Here is a 22,649-nt window from a genome sequence, read left to right on the forward strand (position 1 = left end):
GCACTCAAGGGACAAGGAACACGCATGGGGTGTGTGGAGAAGGATGCTGCTAATAATGCAGGCGAGGGGTTTAAGGGGAGAAGGAGCCAGTGTGGGGTGTGTGGAGAAGGAGCTTTTCCGGGAGCTGAGCGGGGAGGAGGGAGGGAAAGAGCACTGTTGCTTTAAAGGAGCCAACCGGACAGCAGCCGCTTACAGCAGTGTAAGCAGCTCCTCTCTCCCGTTTTGCTCCTTCTCTCCCTCTTTGCTGCTTTACACAGCTAATGGCGAATCCCCTGCAATCCAAGTCCTGCTCATGTGCTCAAACCTATCCTGTCTATCTTGCGTAATTTCCCCCTCTCCCTCATCCCGTGCCCTCCTGTCCCCAGCGCGCTCAAGCAGCCAGCGGATCAGGGGAGACGCTGGGAGACATGCATTTCCCCCTCTCCCTCATCCTGTGCCCTCCTGTCACCAGCGTGCTCAAGCAGCCAGCGGATCAGGGGAGACGCTGGGAGACATGCATTTCCCCCTCTCCCTCATCCCGTGCCCTCCTGTCCCCAGCGCGCTCAAGCAGCCAGCGGATCAGCTGAGACGCTGGGGACGTGTCATTTCCCCCTCTCCCTCATCCCATGCCCTCCTGTCCCCGGCGCACAGCCTCATTGCTCCATTTAGAGAGTGCGCAGACCTTTGCTAGCTGAGGCTGCAGCAGCTGTTGCTGGCTACGCAACGCTTTTAAAAGCGCCTGCTGGCTTTGAATTGCCTGCCTCCTTCCGGCTCGCTATGGCTCCCGTCTGTCCCTCCTCCCGTGTAAGCAGCTGCTGCCCACTTTGCTGCCATGCCTCTCCTTCCCTCCCTCCTCCCCGGCTCCTCCGTAGGTCGCTTTAAAGCGTAGAGCGTGTAAGCGGCTCTCGCTTTGCTTACTTTCAGAGAGCCCCTCCTCCTGGCTGTAAAGCAGGCAAAGCTAGAGCCTTGCAAAGCGAGACAGAAGCCCTGCAAGCGGCTCCCGCTTTGCTTAACTGACGGCAGCCATGGCTCCGGTCCAGTGCATTCACCCCATAACACGCACTGGCATTTTCCCTTACTTTCTAGGAGCAAAAAAGCGCGTGTTATGGAACGAAATTTACGGTACATAGAATGTCTGAACAGTAGAAGCAATGCTTCTGAATAACCTTTGCAGAAGGATTTAACATTCTTACCCTTTGAACACAGCCAAAAATGTCATTCACACATACAGCTAGCAGTGCTGAAAGTCACTTCTAAATTGTGTAATCCCCAACAAGATATAGATGAAAATTAAGAGTCAAATGGGCAGAACCACACTATTTTAATCTATACTGCATCAGCATTTGACTCTCATTCTGTGAGGTGTGCATGTGAATAGGGCCCAAGCCAGAAGAAAATACTGTATGGGTTTGTAATTTAACTTTCAAAATTGAAATATTGGTGTGCTATGCTCATGTGTCCACAGATAGGGGTCAATGGCTTTTACCTAAAAATACAGTCCCTAACTTTATTTTGCTGTTTATATTAATAATTTAATGTTTAATGGAAACTTGACAATAGCATTTCAGTGAGGTAGTAGTGGTTTTGAAATATATTTAGGCCTCTACCATTATTGTACCATAAGGTAAATCCAATAATACACGGCTTTACAAAATAGCTTATTTTTAACTGGATCAACATGTGCTTTGGCTAGCCAGTTAACATCTGGGTTGTCTGTCTTGCTTGGCTTCAGGATTCTTCCCACTGTGAGCCAACACTCCCACTAGCTTTATTAAAAATATCCCATTTTGGACCAAGTAACAGAGCTCCTAACACAACAGATCTTGGTTTTAAATTTTAAACATCTTCCCTTCTGCACAGCTTTTCAAAAATAAATTTTAGCTAGGCAATTTGCTAGCTGGGGATTTATATAGTGAAAGAGCTCCCTTAGACAGGATGAAGGATTAGTATTGACAATATAATATACTTTGTACATTGACAATATAATATACTTTGTACATTTTACAGATTTGTACATTTGCAAACAAACTGACTCTGGGGCTAAGCTTTGAAGATTTAAATTGCCACCCCACCAACCACCTTTTCCCACCTTTTCTCCTATTGCTTTTTCTCCCATTTGAGCTTTTATTTTTGCCGTATTGGAGTCTTGCAAGATGAAAGAAAGATTTAAGGAGATAGACTGCATGGTTAAGGATTGTGGGAAGGAAACCTCTTTTAATTGCATCCTCACTTTAGACATGGACAGAGTAACATTTGAAGACACTGATCTGGGCTTAAAAAGTCATTAATTTTTCCTTAATTATTTCCAGAGATAATACTATTCCTTCCTCTGATCTGTTGCTGCTGATCTACTAGTTTGTATTCATTCAATTATTTTTGTATTTTTATTATGCTGTATTTTTATTTTTGTAAACTGCCCTGGAAGCTTATCCTGATGAAAAACAATATAAATAAATAAAGACTTCCCTGCTCTCCTCTCCTCAGGCACTGTTCACAATTCAATTTCTACATTTTGGTTTTTTTACTGATTCTAAAATTTAATCCTTTGTTACCTCAAGTTTACATAGTTCTTATACCAGTTGTGAACCATATCCATATATTTCCACCATCTTTTGCATTGACAACTGGTATAATTAATTTATCAGCTTCTTGGTTTTTTTAATCTTCTTTCATACTCCTTTTTTTTTTAACACCTTTGCCACAGCTCTGCGGCTGGTTTCCCGCTTTTTATGTATGTAAATATATTTTAGTGTTAGTTTTAATATCTTTCGGAAGTTTCTCCCCCAATCCTTCTTGTCTTGCCTTATTGTAACTACAAGGTTTTCAGAGTTTGTGCTCTGCAGCTTAGGAAATATGTTTCTGTTGCTTAATAGAAGACAAAGGAAGGTGGTGTGCTATAGGAAGGGAGGTGAAAGTCAGTCAATAGACAAAATGGAGGAGGTTAGTCCATTAAGGATGAGTAGGTGTGAGATGCTACAGGAATCCAGGTATAATACCCTGCTGAAAATATTAATAGTATGGTATGGCACCAGGACACCATCATGGCATTCCTAGCTACCAAAGCTGCAGGAATTTAGCAGAGAAATGTAAGAAGTTGGGTCAAGTCCCTATGAGCTACAAGACCAGGCAGGATTGGTGAAGAAATCTACAATTTAGTCCAGTGGCTTTAATTTATCACTGACTCAACATCATTTCTTTAGTCATATCTGAATAGTTTGTTGACACATCCATATCCAGGCACTTTCAGTTAGAAACCACCAACTGAGATGGTAAGACTTGTGATTATTTGTGAGTAACATCTCACTTGCCACAGAAACAATCTGCTACATTTTCAACCACAAAAAATTCATAACTAATGGATAACCAAGACACTCAAGTATGATGGAGCACAGTTTCCTAGCAATAGCAGATTAACAAAGAAAACATTGGTTTAGTGCTTGCCTTGGATTTAAGAAATGTGGGTGTGTAAGAATAATCAGGTAGGAAACAGAAGACTTTGCCCAAGTTATTATAGGCTGGGTGTCTGTACGCTGGTGATTCAACACCTTGTGGAACAGCAGGACTTCAAATGAGTCATTTTTCTTATGGTTGTTGATCAAATCCTCATGTCTTTAATGGTCAGTTTTAATAAAGAAAAGCACAGAGTATGTGGGTGGAGAGAATAGGATTGTCTGGTCTAATTAGTTTGAGTGCAGTGTCTTGTGATCATTTATTCTCTTAATAGACATGCTGAAGAATTTCATCTTGTTATTATGAACATTTTTACTGGTTCATCCTTGTATTATTTATCTACTGATGTTTACTAGAATGAGAGAATCAATAAGAAGCTTCAACATGATGCAGTTGAAATATGTTACGACTCTTTATAGTGTGGGTCTTTTGAGCATGTTGTGACATCCTTGTGGAGCTCTGTGGTATGCCTGAATATTAGGAAGTTTAATAGGTTGAAAGGAAATGGAGGATTTCCCCTCATTTGCTACTTCCCCTCCCCCTCACATGCTCATTTAAGTGCTTCAATCCTGGTCTCTTTAAGCTATAGTTCCCTGTTACATCCAAAATGGGAAACCGTGGTTTGCTGGTTTACCAACCAGAATCTTAAACTGTGATTAGGCTGTGGTTTAAGCACTTGGTTGGTAAACCTGTATTAAACCAAAGCTCCCAATTTTGAATATAAAAGAGGCCAGTGCTCAAGGAGCATATGGACCAGTGCTTTTCTTTCTTTCCAAATATGTGATTGCTACATCTGAAAAGACCAATTGTATACACTGGAAAAAACAATAATGCTAATCAAGAGTTTCACCAGCACTCTGAATCACTAAGAATCTGTGAGATGAGATTTTCCATTCAGTTCAACTCACTATACTAGCCCCTATACTAGCTGTTTCATTATAATAAAGAAAAGACTCATGGGTTGTTATTTACAAATAGAAAGTACTGAATTCTACCCTGTTGTTATATTTAATTTTTTTCTGACATGAAATGCAGTCATGTACAGTAGTATCTATTTGTATTGCAAATGAAGAAAATATGCAGTTGAGAATTACAATAAGAACAGTAAGAACAATTGTATACTAAAAATATTTATTGCATTAGAAAATAGTACACACAAACACGGTTGGTTAAAACAGCTACAAATTAAACATTTTTATGGTACAGGAGCTTCAAATCAATTGTTCTTTCTGATATTTGGAGAGCACAGGTGAACTGCTATGGCAGGACTCTACAACTTGTGGTGTGACTTGCCATGTTGAATGCAGCCCACCCAGCTCCTGTCAGGTGATTAGCAATCTTCTTACTTTTGCAGCTCCAAGTAGGCAACAAAATGAGGAGGTGTATTGGGCCCCGGATGAACGACTTTATTTATTTGGTTGTTGGGTGTAATTTGGCATGGTAGATCACAAATTAAGTTGGCCTGAAATAAAGAATGTAAAAATGGAGGCACTGCTTAATGAGAAACACTGTAATTCTTCCCAAGGTGTGCAGAAGCAAGAAATAGTGTGCAAAAGGCTGGATGATGGTTCCATAGTACAGAACAATTACTGTGATCTTGATAGTAAACCACCAGAAAATCAAAGAGCCTGCAACACTGAGCCTTGCCCACCCGAGTAAGTACTTAGTACATAAGGTATTCTATTCTTTGTCCATGTGTTTATTTATATTTCCATATAGAAAAATAGTGACAAACTATGCTTCCAGAAATTAGAGTCAGTGCAGAGCTAACTAAAGAATAGCATTCAATTGATAATCTGTCATATTTTGTGTTTACACCTACATTTCTTCTTATAGTATCCTTCCTGAGAATTATATCAGTAGACTTTCAATGGGGCATAAGGGAGCATTAGATGAATAAAATTCTCATACATTCAAGTGTACTTGTCAACTATATGAATATTTGTTTTATTTATGGAAAAAGTAATACCCCCGATATTGTTCTTGAAGATGGTTTATAGGAGATTGGTCAGAATGCAGTAAGACCTGTGATGGTGGAATGCGATCGCGAACCGTTTTATGTATCAGGAAGATTGGACCCTCTGAAGAGGAGACCTTGGATAGTAGTCATTGTTTAACACATCAACCAATTGAAAAAGAATCCTGTAACAACCAGTCTTGCCCCCCACAGTGGGTTCCTTTGGATTGGTCAGAAGTGAGTAAACTCACAAATGCATTAAATAATAAATTTCATACACATCAAAATCTTTTTTTCAGTGTAAAAACTGGTTTACAAAGGTAAAGTTAAAGGACCCCTGGACAGTTAAGTCTAGTTAAAAGTGACTATGGGGTGCGGTGCTCATCTTGCTTCAGTCTGAGGGAGCCAGCGTTTGTCCACAGACAGCTTTCTGGGTCAGGTGACCAGCATGACTAAACCACTTCTGGCACATCAGGACACTGTGACTAGTGCAAGAGCACACAGAAACACCATTTACCTTCCCACCGCAGCGGTACCTATTTATCTACTTGCACTGGTATGCTTTCAAACTGCTAGGCTGGCAGAAGCTGGGACAGAACAACAGGAGCTCACCCTGTCGTGGGGATTCAAACTGCCACCCTTCCAATCAGCAAGCCCAAGAGGCTCAGTGGTTTAGATCACAGTGCCAGACAGAAAATAATCTATTCGATGTGATAAGAAAGGGAAGTAACCACTTTTTGCAAAGCCTTTACAATAATGTCACTCAGTGGTTTCAAATACATACATCAGTTATAACTACTTATATTAGAACTGCTAGTACAATACTAGATCCTGACTTATAGATGTAATGTATACTTTATTTATATTTCCATATAGAAAAAATAGATTTATTGTGCAGTCAGAAAATAGGAGAGATGATACAAGACAACTGACTACCTTATCTGCCAGGCAGTCACCTACAGAGCTGAAGGGAAGACAGAGAAGCAATCTTACAGTCTTCCAACCTTTTCCTGTTTTTATTTTGGAAGTGGTGTACAATTCCTCTGAGTGTACAGTTCCTCTGAGCTTGGAGTTGTTTCAGAGGACTAGAAAACATTAGATCATTTGGATCCAGCCTCCTCTGTCCCTGGTCCTCCCTCAACACCACCCCCACCTTTCCAGCCCTACCAGTTGGGCCAGGACTGCAGACATTACCATAGCAGCAAGAAACAGGGATTTAACATCAAGACCTCCATCTCCACAGTCAGAGTTCCAGTATATCCCTTGGCCCTTGGAACAGCCTCCCAGGGGCTACAAGACTGCAGCAATGTGTGTCTCTAATTTTTCACATTTTATTTTTTCTTAATATATAAACTGTGTATCTTGTTTCCAGTGTACTCCAAAATGTGGTCCTGGTTTCAAGCATCGTATTGTTCTCTGCAAAAGCAGTGACCTTTCAAAAACATTTCCAGTTGCACATTGCCAAGAAGAAAACAAGCCACCAGTTCGCATGCGTTGTAGCTTGGGCAGATGTCCTCCACCACGATGGGTTACTGGAGACTGGGGACAGGTAATACAGGCAGGCTTGTTGGGCAGCAAAAGAATAATTTCATTAAATATACTGAATATCATTTGACAGAGTATTGGATGAAAAGTAACTTGAGTGATCACATCTTGCCACATAATAGTAAATTGATGTGTTGGACATAATGGTTTTAGTTCATTTCTTAGTGTTAAGGCATTTTACTGAAATAAGGACAGCTTATTGTTAGTTCCCAAGGTAGAGACTACATACTAGACTAGAGTAGCGTAGATTCCATAGGATAGAAAAATGTAGATAAGACATCTAAAATTAGTAGAAAAAACAACTAGGGGGAAACCTTTTCACTTAAGTTAGGTGGCAGTCCCAGCAAAAAGCTAAAGGGATTAAGCTACATATTGAACTGTCATATTTTGCATCTGTCCTAGTTGACAGCCATAGTGTAATAAATACACAAGTGTCACATGCAGTTGTCAGTTACCTAACACGGCTTGTAATGTAAGATTTGTAAATATCACAGGTAACCACTTCAGCCTGTGATGTGTCTGCTGACAATGGCACAATGTCCACCCCCCAGTTGTGTGTGTTTCTCAAAAGTGAAATTGGGTCTTACATTTTGAAGCATTTGCACACATTTGGCAGAAGTCAAAATTCATATATGAGGTAGAATGAAATAGTCCCACTCTGAAAAAAATTCTGGAAAAATGTATTACATGAATATGACAAATGTTAGCCAATATGCTATGGAAATAAAACTAATAATTTAAAATGCTGAAATTTAAATGGCTGCCTCTTTACAGTCCAGAAATGCTGACATTATTACCCTTTCAGGGTCTTTTATTCTCCACCTATGTCCCCTTTTCCATATGGCGAATTGCATCTTTCTTATGACACCATATCAGGGCTGCCAAATCAGTATACTTTGTGAAAGAAAAGAAATAAGTGATCCATGCACTTAAAAAAAGGCTTCTCAGAAAGAAGCATAGTAGTCAGAGCATCCTTATTAATTAGGGAAGGGAAACACACTGCCTAACTGAATTTATTAGTATGGCAATGATAAGGATTCCCTCCATAGCTGCCCCAGATAGTGTTTCTGACACTATTCCATTCACCATGTTGCAGTTCTGTTCATTACTCATAATATGACATCCATTATTTTCTCTCTTTCCTTCCTATCATGCCCCATTTCTCACATAGTGTTCCGCACAGTGTGGTCTTGGACAACAGATGAGAACCGTGCAATGCCTCTCATATACTGGGCAAGCATCCAGTGACTGTCCAGATACTGTTCGGCCTCCTTCAATGCAGCAGTGTGAAAGCAAATGTGACAGTACTCCCATTTCCAACACGGAAGGTGAGTTTGGTTTCCTCATTCATAAGATTTCATTAAACAGAAAGAGGAAAAAATATGAAAGCCAAAAATTAAAAGGACTTCCGATTTTCTGTTTGTCAGTTCCATAAAAGAAATTAATCAAAACATTCAATCCATTCAATCTGATTGTTCTACTTTCTGTTAAGCAGTTTTAAATAGTATTACGTGCCAGCTGTTTGCATCTGATAACATTATGCACAGTCCGTAAATGAGCAGAAGCAATGATCTGGATGAAATAAAGTGGTGACATCTTGTCACAATTAACATCTGCTTTAGGTATTTAACTGGAGAATGAGAGCATCATAGGCTAGGTATTGGCAAACTGCCACTGATGTTAACTTTACATTTGTTATTCAGAGTGAGATACTGACAGTATGTATTTGACATAGCACATCTCAACTTTAAAAGTATATGTGGTAGCTGAATCCAGGTTTTACAAGGTCACCTAAAACAGAATATCTGAGGTGCTTTCACCTGTTTTTATGCAGGCTTCAGTTTCCTTTATATTGTCTTTTTAAAGCATTTCAGTAGCTGAAATGAGTGTGGTGGTTTGAAATTTACATGCTCTTCAGTAGCATTGCATTAAAAGTACATTTTGACCTGATCCTGAGTGTCAGAAAAAGAATAGCTAATGTTTTAACTTGGTTGGAACCAAAAATAATTTGTCTAAAAACATCTACAGTGGTGTCTCGCAAGACGAAAAGAATCTGTTCCGCGATTCTCTTCGTCTAGCGGTTTTTTTGTCTTGCGAAGCAACCCTATTAGCGGCTTAGCGGATTAGCACTATTAGCGGCTTAGCGGCTATTAAAGGCTTAGTGGCTTAGCTGCTAAAAGGCTATTAGCAGCTTAGCGGCTTAGAAAAAAGGGGGGGAAGTGGGGAAAAAATCGCAAGACTAGCAAGACGTTTCGTCTTGCGAAGCAAGCCCATAGGGAAAATCGTCTTGCGAAGCAACTCAAAAACAGAAAACCCTTTCGTCTAGCGGGTTTTCCGTCTTGCGAGGCATTTGTCTTGCGGGGCACCACTGTATAGGTAAATGTCCTTCCTCCAGAGCAGCCTACTTTACCAATAGGTGCAGTCACAACACTCCACCACTAACCAGGACAGGCCAAGGGGCCTCAGACACTTTCCTTCTGTGTATGAATTTCCACCACTGGCTTTAACCGAGGCGAAGGACGACATCAGCACCACAGAGTCCTCATCTCCCTGAGTTGGAGCTTGTTTACTTAGGAGGAGCTGCCTTGTTTTGCCATAGGCCTACCCATTTATTTGCAATAGCCCTGGGTTCCATTTCTTGGTGTGATGGAACTGTGGGAACTGTGTTTTGTATATTTTGGCTGGGATCCAAAGAGCTACTTCTGGCATGCTCAGTCTTCAGTGTGCCCACTGGAACTTTTTATTTTCTTCCCTTTGAATGGCAAGCCACTGTGCCATATTTCAAACAGCTTCATTTCAAAACAGGTTTGTCATGCGGCATGAGTCCAAACCACCTTTGGGTATGCATTACTCGTGGTGTGGTTCTTTGGATCTAAGCCAGAGTATTTATTTATACAGCACAATCAGTGCGCGTAGCACTTTTCAAAGTTATATGAGGGAGAGAAACAGACAGACAGACAGACAGACTGATCCTCGCCCAGGGGAACGTAAAATGAAAACGCATAACCTGAAGCAAACATAACATGAGGTATGACTGTAAACCGCTTCCTATAAGGCAGGGGTGTCAAACTCAAATTCATTGGGGGCCGCGGCGCGCTAGAGGGCAGACGTTCTCTGGCTTGTAGGCTGCCACGCATGCGCTGAAGAGGCGGCTTTCTTGTGTCAAAAAAAAAAAGCAAGAATAAAAGGTGAAGGCCGGCGGCCGCCGCCGGCTACACGGGCCACATGACGAGGTCTGGCGGGCCGGATTCGGCCCGCGGGCCTTGTGTTTGACACCCGTGCTATAAGGCATCTGAAATCAATTTACAATACAGTACAATAAAGATATATATGAAACAATTACATGCATTAAAATAGTTAAATACAGTTATAGGTATTGAACTTCATGGAAAAGTTTGTTCTGGCAGCAGAGGCGTATTTAGGGGAGCACAACCGGTTCAGTCACACAGCGTGCAGAGCCTTAGGGGTACCGCAAGGGACACCACAACTATTTAAGACCCAGCTCCCCACTTTATATGTGTGTGTATGTGTGCAAACACACCGGTTGTATAAAATGACCACATTTGCATCTTCTTTAGGAATGTAGCCTAAATCAATGCAAACATGAATGTTAAAATTCAGTTAAAATTCTGCCTGAATAGACGTTCATTTATTGTTGGGGAGTAGGGGAAGATAATTGTGATTGTCCCTTCCATATTTAGGGAAATTATCACTCCATGAACCACAGTGCAATTAAACAGTAAAGTTGGATTTGGGCTACACATTCATGACATGACCTTTTGCATATTTGGAAACAAGTATTTACAGTTCAGTGGGACTTACTCCCAATTCCAGTGAGCATGGGTAGGCTCTCAGCCTTTCTCCAGCATTACTGGCTTAGAAAATTTGATACACTTGTCCTTGTGAGAATCTGGAATCAGTGTTAATTGGACACACATGGAGGGTATGAACTGTTTTGGAGAATGAATGGAGGGTCTGTGTTCTTCATTTCCCACCCCTATCTCCCAACATGCTCTTCCCAAAACTTTGATTTCAACAGTCACCCACCTATGTCCTCAGAGTAATCTATCGTTGGCAGTTCGATTGCAATGGATGATGTGTAATGGGTAGTAGAATAATTTTTGTCTTCTCTATTATATGTTCTATGGAGACCTTTGATGCCTACTTATACAGGCTGCCAAAGCACAGATGTAGAATACCTTTTCTTCCCACTTGTTGACATTTGGATATCTCTGCTGCAGTAGAAGCAACTAGAACATCACTTCATTGAACTTACACTATAACTGTGCTTAGTAATTCTGATCATTTTCAGAGTCAGCAACAGCTGCAATACATAGTTTAGTTCAGAAACCAATCATTCCCAAACATGATACTAAACAACAACTTCAGTTAGATTTTAGATAACTTCTTACTGAGGTACAAAATAGATCTGGGGGTAGGGGTGGGAAATGCTGCTATGTGTGAAGAAAACCTCTTATTTTTTAAGTATCTCATGTGATTAGATCCCTAAATAACAAGTGGGTGTGCTTGAAGACTTCAGTGTCTGAATTTTACAATTATTTTGTATGCAGTAGGCTGTACCAAAATGCTAAGTTCATGAAGAGGACAGATACAAAAGCAACTTATTAAATTTAATTTGTTTTTCTCTCTGCTTTTTAAATTTATGTAATCATTTTGCCTTTGTGTGTCTCCATCAGAATGCAAAGATGTGAACAAAGTGGCTTATTGCCCACTGGTGCTGAAGTTCAAGTTCTGCAGTCGAGCATACTTCAGACAGATGTGCTGCAAGACCTGCCAAGGACATTGACCCACAGAAATTGAAAGTGCCTTGCTATTTCATTGTGGAAATGCGTCTATCAAAGATTGCTGCACAATGCAACCAGACAGATGTCCTTGTAAATGCATCACCCTGTGGAAAATGTAACCACTGGTCAGCCTCAGCTGACAGAATTTCAATATTATTTTAACTTCTATGAAGTGGGATTTATTCATCCAAAGTGCTGGACACAGTATAAGGAGGGCATGCCAAAATGGAAAAAATACACACAGTGCATACAGAGTAACTTATGGTGGAACACGTGTACTTTCGATGAAATCCACTAGTCTGTTTACCTCCTTGGACCATTAAGATAATTTTTATTATGGACTTAGAAATGACACTGAATCCATTTGTATTTAATATTGTTTAAAATGTAGCTGTTGTGGTTTGGTCAACTACAGATGCAAAGAAGAATTTTTAAAATGTTGTCATAGCTTATAATTAATAACTATTTTATCTTACTACATAAGCACCACAGTTTAAGTTAAAGAAGTGGGCTTGGGAATATTATATTAGGAACAATTATAAATCAGAAGTAAAAGAAATGTATTTTCCTTTGTTTCATTCTCTAGAGAATAATCCATATTTCCTGAAGACTGCTGTGAGCCATATCTAAAGCTAAACTAAACTAGAATGATGAGGAACATAGAGTTAAGAGATGCAACCGTCATTGCCTGAATGCATCCAACTTTAAAGAAATATGTGCTGCAGGTTTATAGCCATCTTGCCATCTCACAATTAAATCAGGATTTCCACTAAAAGGGAATATATCCATACAATAGAGGGGTCATACTCCAGTTGTGAATAGCATTTTTCCTACTATTTCACTGCTTAAGGTTGGTATCTACAAATTCACTGTTAACTTTAGTTACAGAGAGGCATCAATTCGGCAGACTTCTAACTGGCTTTGTTACTCTGTAATTACTAATGATAAACTGACTAGTGAGGTAGAGTCTCTTCTGCTGATCATGCTGAAAACTACAGTGGCTTTCCAGTTTTTCTTCCATTTATATAATAGGAGAACACAGATTTATGAGAGACCATGGAGAAGAGAAAACATGCATATGCCCAGTTTTTTGGAGACTATTGCAGAATAAACAACCAAAGAGTACATAACTTATGGGAACTTTCAAATCAAAGTACCACAGCTTTTATATTCACCATATCGATTTATGAATATTCTGAATTGTATTTAAATGTGAAGCCAAGCTCCTGGGGTAAAATTGATTCCAGAATCCAGTGGGAGCTAATAGTAATGGCCATACTTCTCCCCCATTCCCTGCTTTTGTCAGTGACACAACAAAGAGATAAGGAAAGTGGGTACTTGTTTATATTATTATATTGTACTTGAACACTTGCAATTTGTAGCAGGTACTTGATGAATGTGCTTTGTGTCCAACTTGCCTCCTTTGTTGTAGTGCAATTGAGATGATGTGAACACCACCACCTTGTATTAACACTAGAAGTCAAACAGCACTTTTATTAAAAAAATACTCTTAATGAGACAAGTTTTTATAACATGTATAAGATATCTAAATGTGTCAGTATATTTAACAAATTGCAGTAAGCCAAATGTGTTGAGCAATATTTACTAATGTGAATTAATGGGTGGGGGGATAGAGAAAAAGAGAGTTGTACTATGTGGGAGGGAAAACCTTGACAATCCATCAGTGGGGTTTTCTGTAGTTCATTTATTCATAACCATCAATTTTTTGTCATATTCTACCTCTTGACAGTATGTTTAACTTCCATATATCTAGGAAGCAGTACGTTCATTTGTGGCAAATCTGTTTACTTGGAGCTATTTACTGCTCAGCTGCAACGTACTTCACTCTCATTGACACCGAAGCTTAGAAAGGAAAACTATCCACATCTGGGAGTAACGTGTAGGCCTGAGGGTAGTGTAGCCAATGTGTCAATTACGGTACCTTTGTACATCAGTCCAATAAGGAAATACCATGGTGCTAACATGCCTTGGCTAAATAAAAAATAATAAAAGGGATAGATATTGCATGGCATTTTCCAGGCAAAAGATTACAGTCTATCATACTCTGATTTGCTCTGAGGCATAAATGTATTTATTAGTTAATGTGTGTCTTTTCAGCTAGCAAGAAATGATGGGATTTATTCAAACAAAATCCTTTTTACCTCACTTTAGGACATTGACATTGCAAAGACACATTTTGCTCTTTCATTGGTGCTAGAAGACCAGGGGGTCCAATGTTTACTCTGCAGTTTAGAAGAGCACCAACTTTTGAATTTAAGAAACTCCCTGGAGCAATGTTGAGTTTCATTGCTAAAGTGAATGAAATACAGAATGTATTGTGTTACAAATGGACCGATATATCGCTCTAGATCTGAATTAAAAGCCTGAAATAAAGAGGTAAATCATTGGTTTCCACAGCACAGGACATTGCTGCTGCTACACTATAGCCATATATATAATCTAAGCTAAAATATTAAAAGTATTATATTCCTAAATAATAACAATAGGACCATTTGTATAGGCTACACAAAGATGGGAAACCTTGGAATTCAGTACTAGGGTATTAAACTCACAATGTGTTGCTGGTATTTCCATTGAGCAATGTCATTGACACTAAGGCTCTCATACTGAAACAAAATGCCTGTTCAACACATCAAAATATACACTCCTAGAAATAGTCCATCTTAGGAGATCTTTATTAATGGTATGGATATCACATAAATTTCCTTAACAGTACAGAATGAAAAAAGACCCTTTCTATTATTGTGACTAGTTGCTTATTATTTTATACGCAGTATTAATGTGGTACACTGTTACATTGTTATTTTTATTTGCTTTTGTAAATTATATGCTAATTTATTTCCATGTTTCCTAACACTTGTTCTTACATGTCATGCATTCTGCTGCTTGTAACACTTGATGCAGTAAAATTCCACACCAGGCACAGATTTGTTTTTAACATAGATAATTTAGTAAAAATAAAAATGCAGCTTTAAAGAATAAGCCTAATGGTAACAATCTGTTCACTGACATCCCTGTGGAAGAATTTTGCAAGCACAAATATTTACATTGTTGAAAGCACTTTTGAAAGTAAAGATAACACATCAAGTAATGCCTCAATGTTGTCTCAGCCTTGTCCCTGGCTATAGCTTCATTTGGGCATGTAGAAAGACCATGGGGTACAATTCACTAAGCACTGTTGCTGTGGAACATTTATTCATTTCTGTAAGGTTCCTGCGCAAACTAAAAAAAGTTGAGCAATTGCTGGCTTGCAACTGCAGCCCTTGGGGGGTGGGGTGCTTGAGGGTGAGTGAGTGTTCTTTTCAATAGCAGTTTCACCCCACTGGTGGAAGAGAAGAATGGTGGGGTAGGAGCCTGCTAGATGGGAAAGTAGTGAAAGCAACTGTATACTACTCCTATCCCAGCTCTGTTCATTCTGATATCTGTAATGCTAGATGAAATATGTGAGCTTTTCAGGTCAAGAAAAAATAGACGTAATCATGTCATCTTCTCAAACATTTCTTGTGGAATTCAGCAACATTTTCCCATTAATATCTCTTCATGCTTACATCTACCTCTGTAAGTATTTGTTTTCTGGTAGTGTAGGGCTGCCATACGTTTGGGATTTCCCGGACATATCTGGGATTCATCTGTTGGAAATAGCGTCCGGGCAGAATTTCCAAAAATTGGTAAAAACGTCTGGGAAAATCCAGGCGTATGACAATCCATGTTGGAAGTGTTGATTTTTTGGCGAATTTTTGATATTTTGAAATATGGCAACGCTATAGCTGCTCTTGCTTCATATTATTACTGATTTTAAAAATGACACAAAATTGTTAAGGTACAGTGTCACATATACTGTGTCCCAGAGTCTGGTCTGAAGGCAGTTGAGGCTACCACTTAACTGAAACAAAGGTCTGATTCAGTGTCTGGATGGGTGACTCCCTGAGTCATATATCCCTGCCAACCTAGCAGTTCGAAAGCACGTCAAATTGCAAGTACAGTGGTACCTCGGGTTAAGTACTTAATTTGTTCCGGAGATCCGTTCTTAACCTGAAACTGTTCATAACCTGAAGCACCACTTTAGTTAATGGGGCCTCCTGCTGCCACTGCGTCGCCGGAGCATGATTTCTGTTCTTATCCTGAAGCAAAGTTCTTAACCCGAGGAACTATTTCGGGGTTAGCGGAGTCTGTAACCTGAAGCGTGTGTAATCTGAGGTACCACTGTAGATAAATAGGTACCGCTCCGGCGGGAAGGTAAACGGCATTTCCATGCACTGCCCTGGTTCTCCAGAAGCGGCTTAGTCATGCTGGCCACATGACCCAGAAGCTGTACGCCGGCTCTCTTGGCCAATAAAGCGAAATGAACACCGCAACCCCAGAGTTGTTCGCGACTGGACCTAACGGTCAGGGGTCCCTTTACCTTTACATACATATATATATATACATGTTTGAGAAATACATGTATGCCACGTTGACAGAAGGAAGGTGGGGTGCAAATATAACCACTGTTATTTTTCTATAAAAAGGTAAAAAGGTGGCAGAACTCTCCTTGTTCTTTTATAAAGGCAATGGCGCCCACCTGAGAGGTGCCAGAACTGAGTTCCAGCAAGTTCTGGCTTGGGGGGGGGGGAGTCTTAGATGTAAGAAAATGAAAATTAATGAATGTTTTCTGCTCCTACCAGTGACTTCCTCACTTCTGGTTCTCTCTTTCCACTCAGAAACTCTTACATTTTACAGTTAGCCAATCAGAAACACTTACATTTTACAGTTAGCCAATCAGACACACTCTTACATTTTACAGTTAGCCAATCGTAATATCTAAGACTCCACCTCAGGAAAGTCTCTACGTTTTCTTTGTCTTACGCCTGCCAACCCATGGGAGCAAGCCTCAATGAACACACTGAGAACACTTTCATTTCTTTTCTTTTGTTGAATAAATTTATATATTCCCCTTCCTCAAGGCCAAAGGGCAGTACACAAAACAGTAACAAAATTAGACTTCTCAAGGTAGGCTCTTTCAGTTGCTTCAGCAAATCCTGCAGTAGTAGAACTTGACATATTCTGTGTCTTATTGTAAACAAAAATCGTTTTGTTTCTTAATATATTAATTACGTTATAATTGGTGGTTTTTAATGAGTAACATTTCAAACATTCAGTAGCTGCTTTTCTATATTGGTGTTTGTGAATATACATAACTGACACAACATTTAAAGAATAATTATTAGGGTAACCTTACACAGTCATAGAAAATGCAAACCCTATACTTTGATTAATACTCTAGTAAATAAGCACTAAAAGGCTTCCAGAATTTAAAGCATCTTTGGCTGACCAGATAATCCACTCCTACTCCAGTGCACAAATTTGATTTACAGCAGATTTCAAAATATTTATATTTTTTTCAGGGTTTCCATCATCCCCTCAGCCAGTATCCTGCTGTGTTTGAAAATGTCTGGGCAGTAATTGTCATTGTTTGCAAAGCTATTTTGGAAAATAGCAAGCATCGTGGCATTTAGCAAAGTCAGGAATGCAATTACCAATTTTGTATACATGATCCAAGTGACCTCCTGGCTTCAGAAGCTCAAAACCCATAGGAAAAGAGTTTAACAGCAGCAAAAAGTAAAAACAAAAACAAAAAAAGTTTGTTTAATTTTTGTCTGTAGCTGGTCAGTAATAGGTGACTTATGCTGTGGCCAAGTTGGCAAAAGTGCAATCAGCTTAACAATTCCTTATATGTACAAAACAATGCTAAGACAAACATACAAATAAACCCAGGATTTCTCTGGATTGGTACAGTGATTCATTTTTGTGCACAAGTATATCTGGAAACTCTCCAAATGCATAGATCAGAGAGGGTGATGCAGAAGCATCCAAAAAGACGCAAGACGCTTTTTTAAAAAGCACCAAGCTGTAGAAAAACTCAAACTCCACTACTACTATGGGAAGTTTTTAAAGACAGCAACCAATAACTGAATAATATTTGAATGGTTTTAAAAAGGATAACCATCATTCACCAAAACCTCTGATAGAATAGGACTAATACATGCCCCAGCACCACAGGTCATCTGCAGGAGCCCTTTGTTACGTTGAGTTAGTTAGCCCCAAATGCATAAATAATCCAAATAGTCACTTGAAGAGATTGTATTGTGGGGTACACCAGCAACAGAATATGCTCAGACCACAAAAGATCCTATGATCTACATCCGGAGAGTCATACTGCAGAATCATATGCAACATGACAGAAGTACATCTCATGCGTTTGGAGCCCTACCAATAAAAAGAGAGCAACATCCTCAGGAAGCAGCTTGGAAACTGATGCTGCTCCAACACCAACTATTGTCTGGCCAGCAGCATCAGTACCAATGTTGGGGGTCAGCCTGCTGGTTCAGGCTACTGTGTGCTTACTTGGCCATGGCCACTTTCCAACTGCTCAGTTCCATCCAAAACACATATTTCCTTGTGGTTTCTCAATTTTCACAAAATTGTTGTATTTTATTCTTCCCCCTCCCCCCACTATTTAAAAAAACAAAGCAAAACTGTGATAGAACAAACCAGTTAAAAGATAGCTTGGAAACTAACTGTGGCTTGTTAACATGTAATCAAGCCAGCATTATTTTTTTTATTAGACAATGTCAGTGCAGAGAGCATTAGATTCGAAATCTCCTAGTGCTGTATGGATTAGATTGCCTCTCGGCAGCGTTATAAAAACTGGAGGAAACTTTGCAGCATTTCAAAGGAGTCTCATGCTTGTCCTTTATAAGGAACAACGTAGATGGGAAGCTGAATGATGATAATAATAATAATAATAATAATAATAATAATAATAATAATATGCAGCCCATCTGAGTGGGTTGCCTCAGTTTGGGCAGCTTCCAATGATTATAAAACTACAGTAACACATCACACATTAAAAACTTCCCTATACAGTCAGATAGGTGTTTATTTCCTTGACATCTGACGGGAGGGGATTCCACTTGATGGGCACGACTACTGTGAAGGCCCTCTGCCTGGTTCCCTATAACCTCACAATACCGCGGCCAGACTATAATACGGAGCCAGACATTGGTCCATCTTACTCAGTAGTGTCTACCCTGACTAGCAGTGGCTTTCTAGAATTTTAGACAAGGACTCTTCCCGAAGTCCCAGTTGGAGATGTCTGGGACCATGTGTATGCAGATGATTTCGAGAGATGGCTGTGTTTTGGCTCATATAAAGTGTGAATTAGGTAGATTTGCCTTTAAATGTGACATGAATCAAATTTCCGCTCCATTCCTACAAAGTGCAAAGTACATACAATTGCCCATCCAAATGGACATATACATGTTTTGCAGTTCTCAGCTGGATCTGAGCATCCGCCTATTTCCAAGATAAGCACTTCCTTCCAAAGGCAGCACTTCCTTAATGGCATTCTACCAGGCAGAGCATCTGTGTAGAAAATTAAGCTAAGCTTCATAAGAAAACTTTGGAAGAGCAGCAGAATCCTTCAAGTGCTCTGGATTAGAGGCCTCTGCAGGCACGATGAAGCTGTTTGGCAAACCAGGACTGAATAAGGATGTTTAGGAGGCACAAGAAGAAGTCTTCTCCTCTGTTTCCAATTATTTCTTTATCTCTCCTCTATCCTTCTAGTTACCTCAGTGTTTTCTTAGCTGACAGCCATTATGGTTTAGGATTGTGAGGATAAATGCAAAACTTAACAAATTATAAATATCCTGTTTCAAGATGTGTTATCACTCACTGAAAAGAAACCAACTGCAGCTTAAGATTTTTGACAGCAATTTTCGGCCTGTTGTCTATTTGAAGGTTTAGTTTATTCTTAGGAAATATTACATGGCCAAGAGTTACCGTAAGATACTATGTTGGCAGAGGCCAAAGCTTTCTTTCAGAAACCATGACCTTCCAAGTGAAATGAAAGTTGACAGTGGAAACCATCTGAAGGGGAAGAAAACTCAAACGAACAATAGGAGAAAGGGAAACAGTCTGGAAGCAGCAGGTAACAACCGCCTACAAATTCCTTGGGTTTTGCTTGTTCTTTTAAGAGTAGCTGGCTTAGCAGAACATATAGAATTAAGAAATAAAATGGAGCAAATAAACAAAATCTGAACTAGATCAACAGTATTTGAAACAAAAAAAATTCCTTCCAGTAGCACCTTAAAGACCAACTAAGTTAGTTCTTGGTATGAGCTTTCGTGTGCATGCACACTTCTTCAGATACTTCTTCTATCTGAAGAAGTGTGCATGCACACGAAAGCTCATACCAAGAACTAACTTAGTTGGTCTTTAAGGTGCTACTGGAAGGAATTTTTTTTGTTTTGACTATGGCAGACCAACACGGCTACCCATCTGTAACAGTATTTGAGTTAGGCTGGATTGAATTTTTTTCTTTCTCAGTGAATGGTAGGGGGAAATGGATACTGTGATATCTGGAAGTCTGCTCCTCATAAAATATTTAAAATGCTTCATGCAGTAGATGTGTTTCTACAAAGACCAACAGCAGAACAGTTGAGGAAGGAGACTTCTCTAGAATTAACAAGCTTTCTATTCATAAGACGCATGTGGTATGGTGCAGAATAGAAAGGTCACTGAGGGTGAAGAGGATTCCCATACCAAAGAACACACATGACCAGCTAATGTGATTTTCCTGTGTGTGAATGCTCTAGAAAGTTATGATTGACTACAGCTTCCCACATACAATCTGTACATCTTACTTAGTATTTACTATATTGTCTTAATAAATATATTCAGTCTGCAGAACAATAGTATGGTGGAATTAAAGGATTGGGAGGGACCTGACGACCAGCTATTTCAAGCACCTCTGTTAAGAAAGTATACTTTAAGTCTAAGCACTGAACCATTTCAACACCATCGATCAGCTGGCTTATGTACTGGAGAGCATCATCCTGAATATACTGTGCCATAAGTGGAGGGCAAGACCAATCCAAGTGTCTAATGCATTTTTATGCCGTTATTCTTTTACAAAAACAGTTCATATGAGAGGACAGCTCACTCTCATTGAAGTTGATGACTGGACAGTGCTGAGTCAAATTAAAGTTCTTGCTTAACTATTTAACAGATCAGACTTAAACTCTAAAGGGAAACAGATTGCTTCTAGAAGTTTGAGTTATACAGCCCAGAGGGCTGCTCCTTGATCCTTTTAGTAACCAGTGTTTATTTAAATCCTATGGTGATATTTTGGACAGGCACTGGCAGACAGGCAGACAGTTGTTTCATGAGCATTAATCACCTGTGGAACTGCAACCTCGGGGTACGTTTATCAAACTGGGCTGCACAAGTTAAACCTTGACTTCCTGATTATGATCAGCAAACAGAAGTCTGAAGAAGGTACATGAAAATCAAATAAACTTCTGTACACCATAAGAGCTATTTGCATAATATTTGCATATGCTCATCTATCAGTTTGGGTTTGTGCAAATAAACGTTTTCTCAGTAAAACTATGAGCTTTTCACTGTAAAAGATAACCCAATTTAATTATACCTAATGTGCTTCCACCATATGCCACCCTACACCTGCCATAAATTCCCAAAGTATTGGAGTTTCTGATTAAAAGTGACAACCAAAAAGAAACAGTTCCAATGATGGCGGACTGGCAATTAGAATTGCTGGAATATACAGAAATGGTGAAAGTTATTGGAAGAATAAGAAACCAAGAAAAGAGACTTTTAAAAACAGAATGGGGAAAATTTATTGACTATTTGAAGATGTAATGTAAACAACTTAAAACATTAGCAGGACTGACATAAACATGCACAGTAAGAAATAACTAAAAGAGAATACAGGTAAACAGGTTTGAACTGGATATGCAGTAATAAAAGATATAAAATAAGCAACCACAGAAAGGAGAGAAATCGCAGGAAATGCAGATTGATTATGTAAAGATTTTGTGTGTTTTTTTGTAAAATGTAAATGTTTTTGTAAAATGTAAAATATTTATAAAATGAGAAATGGGTTGGGTGGCCGGAGCGGGTCAAAACTAGCGTTGTCTTTAAAAACAAACAAAATAATATAATATCTAATATAATATCTATATAATATCTAAGTCTTAGTGGTGTTAACTCAGTAAAACCAAACCCAGTGGGACTTGCAAATGGCTCAAAATTGAAAAGGTACTGAATGGAACAATTGTAATTCTAATGCTTCTAGCTGTTCCTCTGCATTTGTGGGTTTACCTGCCCCCCAGTGAACGCACCATGCTGGTTGGTACTAATGGGAGCTTCATGGTGAAACATCAGAAGGGGCACCAAGTTGGCGAAGGCTGGCTTAGCCTTTCAAGGCCTATTTCCTGCCCCCATTTCTTTTGCTCTTCAGCTAGGAGTCTGAAATCATCCTCAATGCCTTTACACAAATCAATTCCTTTATTTTAATTTTTTTAGCAGAAAAAAAGTCTTCTTTCGCAGTTGCCCCTTGATTTATAATATGCAGGCCTTATTGCTCAAGAAGCCCCAAGCAAAACATGATTATAGGTTTAGATACGACATCACCTATATATAGCCCTTTGCACCTGAGACTACTCAAGATACCCTTTCTCTTAAATACAGCTGATTGTTTTGAAGTTGTATCATGCATCCCACACTCTACCCCTAGGCTCAGATGACCCCACGATGGCAGGGCCTGACCTTGAAGAATGTGAGAAGTCAGGAAACAGTGAGGAGAGAACAGATCAAAACAAGAGCATTAGCAAAATGAATCTCAAGATAGGATCTAAATGAATACCTGTCCCAACAGTTATGCCAAAGTGCTGCTTACACCTGGAAGCTTGAATCTTATTAGTACCCAATTTATAAATGTCAGTGGAAGAGCTGCCCAAGTAAGAAATGAAAATACATGTTTAAAATTTAACCTCAACTTCTGCTTTTCCTTAATGAACTACAGCTGTGAGCCCCCCATCGTTATCATG

General features: G+C 39.5%; 2 protein-coding genes across 11 annotated transcripts in view; one reads left to right on the plus strand and one right to left on the minus strand.

The window, feature by feature from the left end:
- Window positions 1-14,739, plus strand: part of ADAMTS6 (ADAM metallopeptidase with thrombospondin type 1 motif 6) — a 121,483-nt gene extending 106,744 nt beyond the window's left edge. For all 10 annotated transcript variants that reach the window (XM_028749184.2, XM_028749187.2, XM_028749189.2 and 7 more), the window contains 5 exons: window positions 4,955-5,084; window positions 5,419-5,623; window positions 6,759-6,935; window positions 8,103-8,259; window positions 11,629-14,739. In XM_028749184.2, the coding sequence (XP_028605017.2) occupies window positions 4,955-5,084; window positions 5,419-5,623; window positions 6,759-6,935; window positions 8,103-8,259; window positions 11,629-11,738 (779 nt within the window). In that variant the 3' untranslated portion in view covers window positions 11,739-14,739. The remainder of the gene's footprint in view (window positions 1-4,954; window positions 5,085-5,418; window positions 5,624-6,758; window positions 6,936-8,102; window positions 8,260-11,628) is intronic.
- The window catches only part of CWC27 (CWC27 spliceosome associated cyclophilin), a 151,620-nt gene continuing 133,727 nt past the window's right edge, over window positions 4,757-22,649 (minus strand). The window contains exon 16 of the mRNA XM_077936334.1: window positions 4,757-4,891. Coding sequence (XP_077792460.1) covers window positions 4,772-4,891 — 120 coding nt within the window. The 3' untranslated portion in view covers window positions 4,757-4,771. The remainder of the gene's footprint in view (window positions 4,892-22,649) is intronic.

The sequence above is a fragment of the Podarcis muralis genome, chromosome 11 (genome assembly GCF_964188315.1).
Source record: "Podarcis muralis chromosome 11, rPodMur119.hap1.1, whole genome shotgun sequence".
Taxonomy (NCBI): domain Eukaryota; kingdom Metazoa; phylum Chordata; class Lepidosauria; order Squamata; family Lacertidae; genus Podarcis; species Podarcis muralis.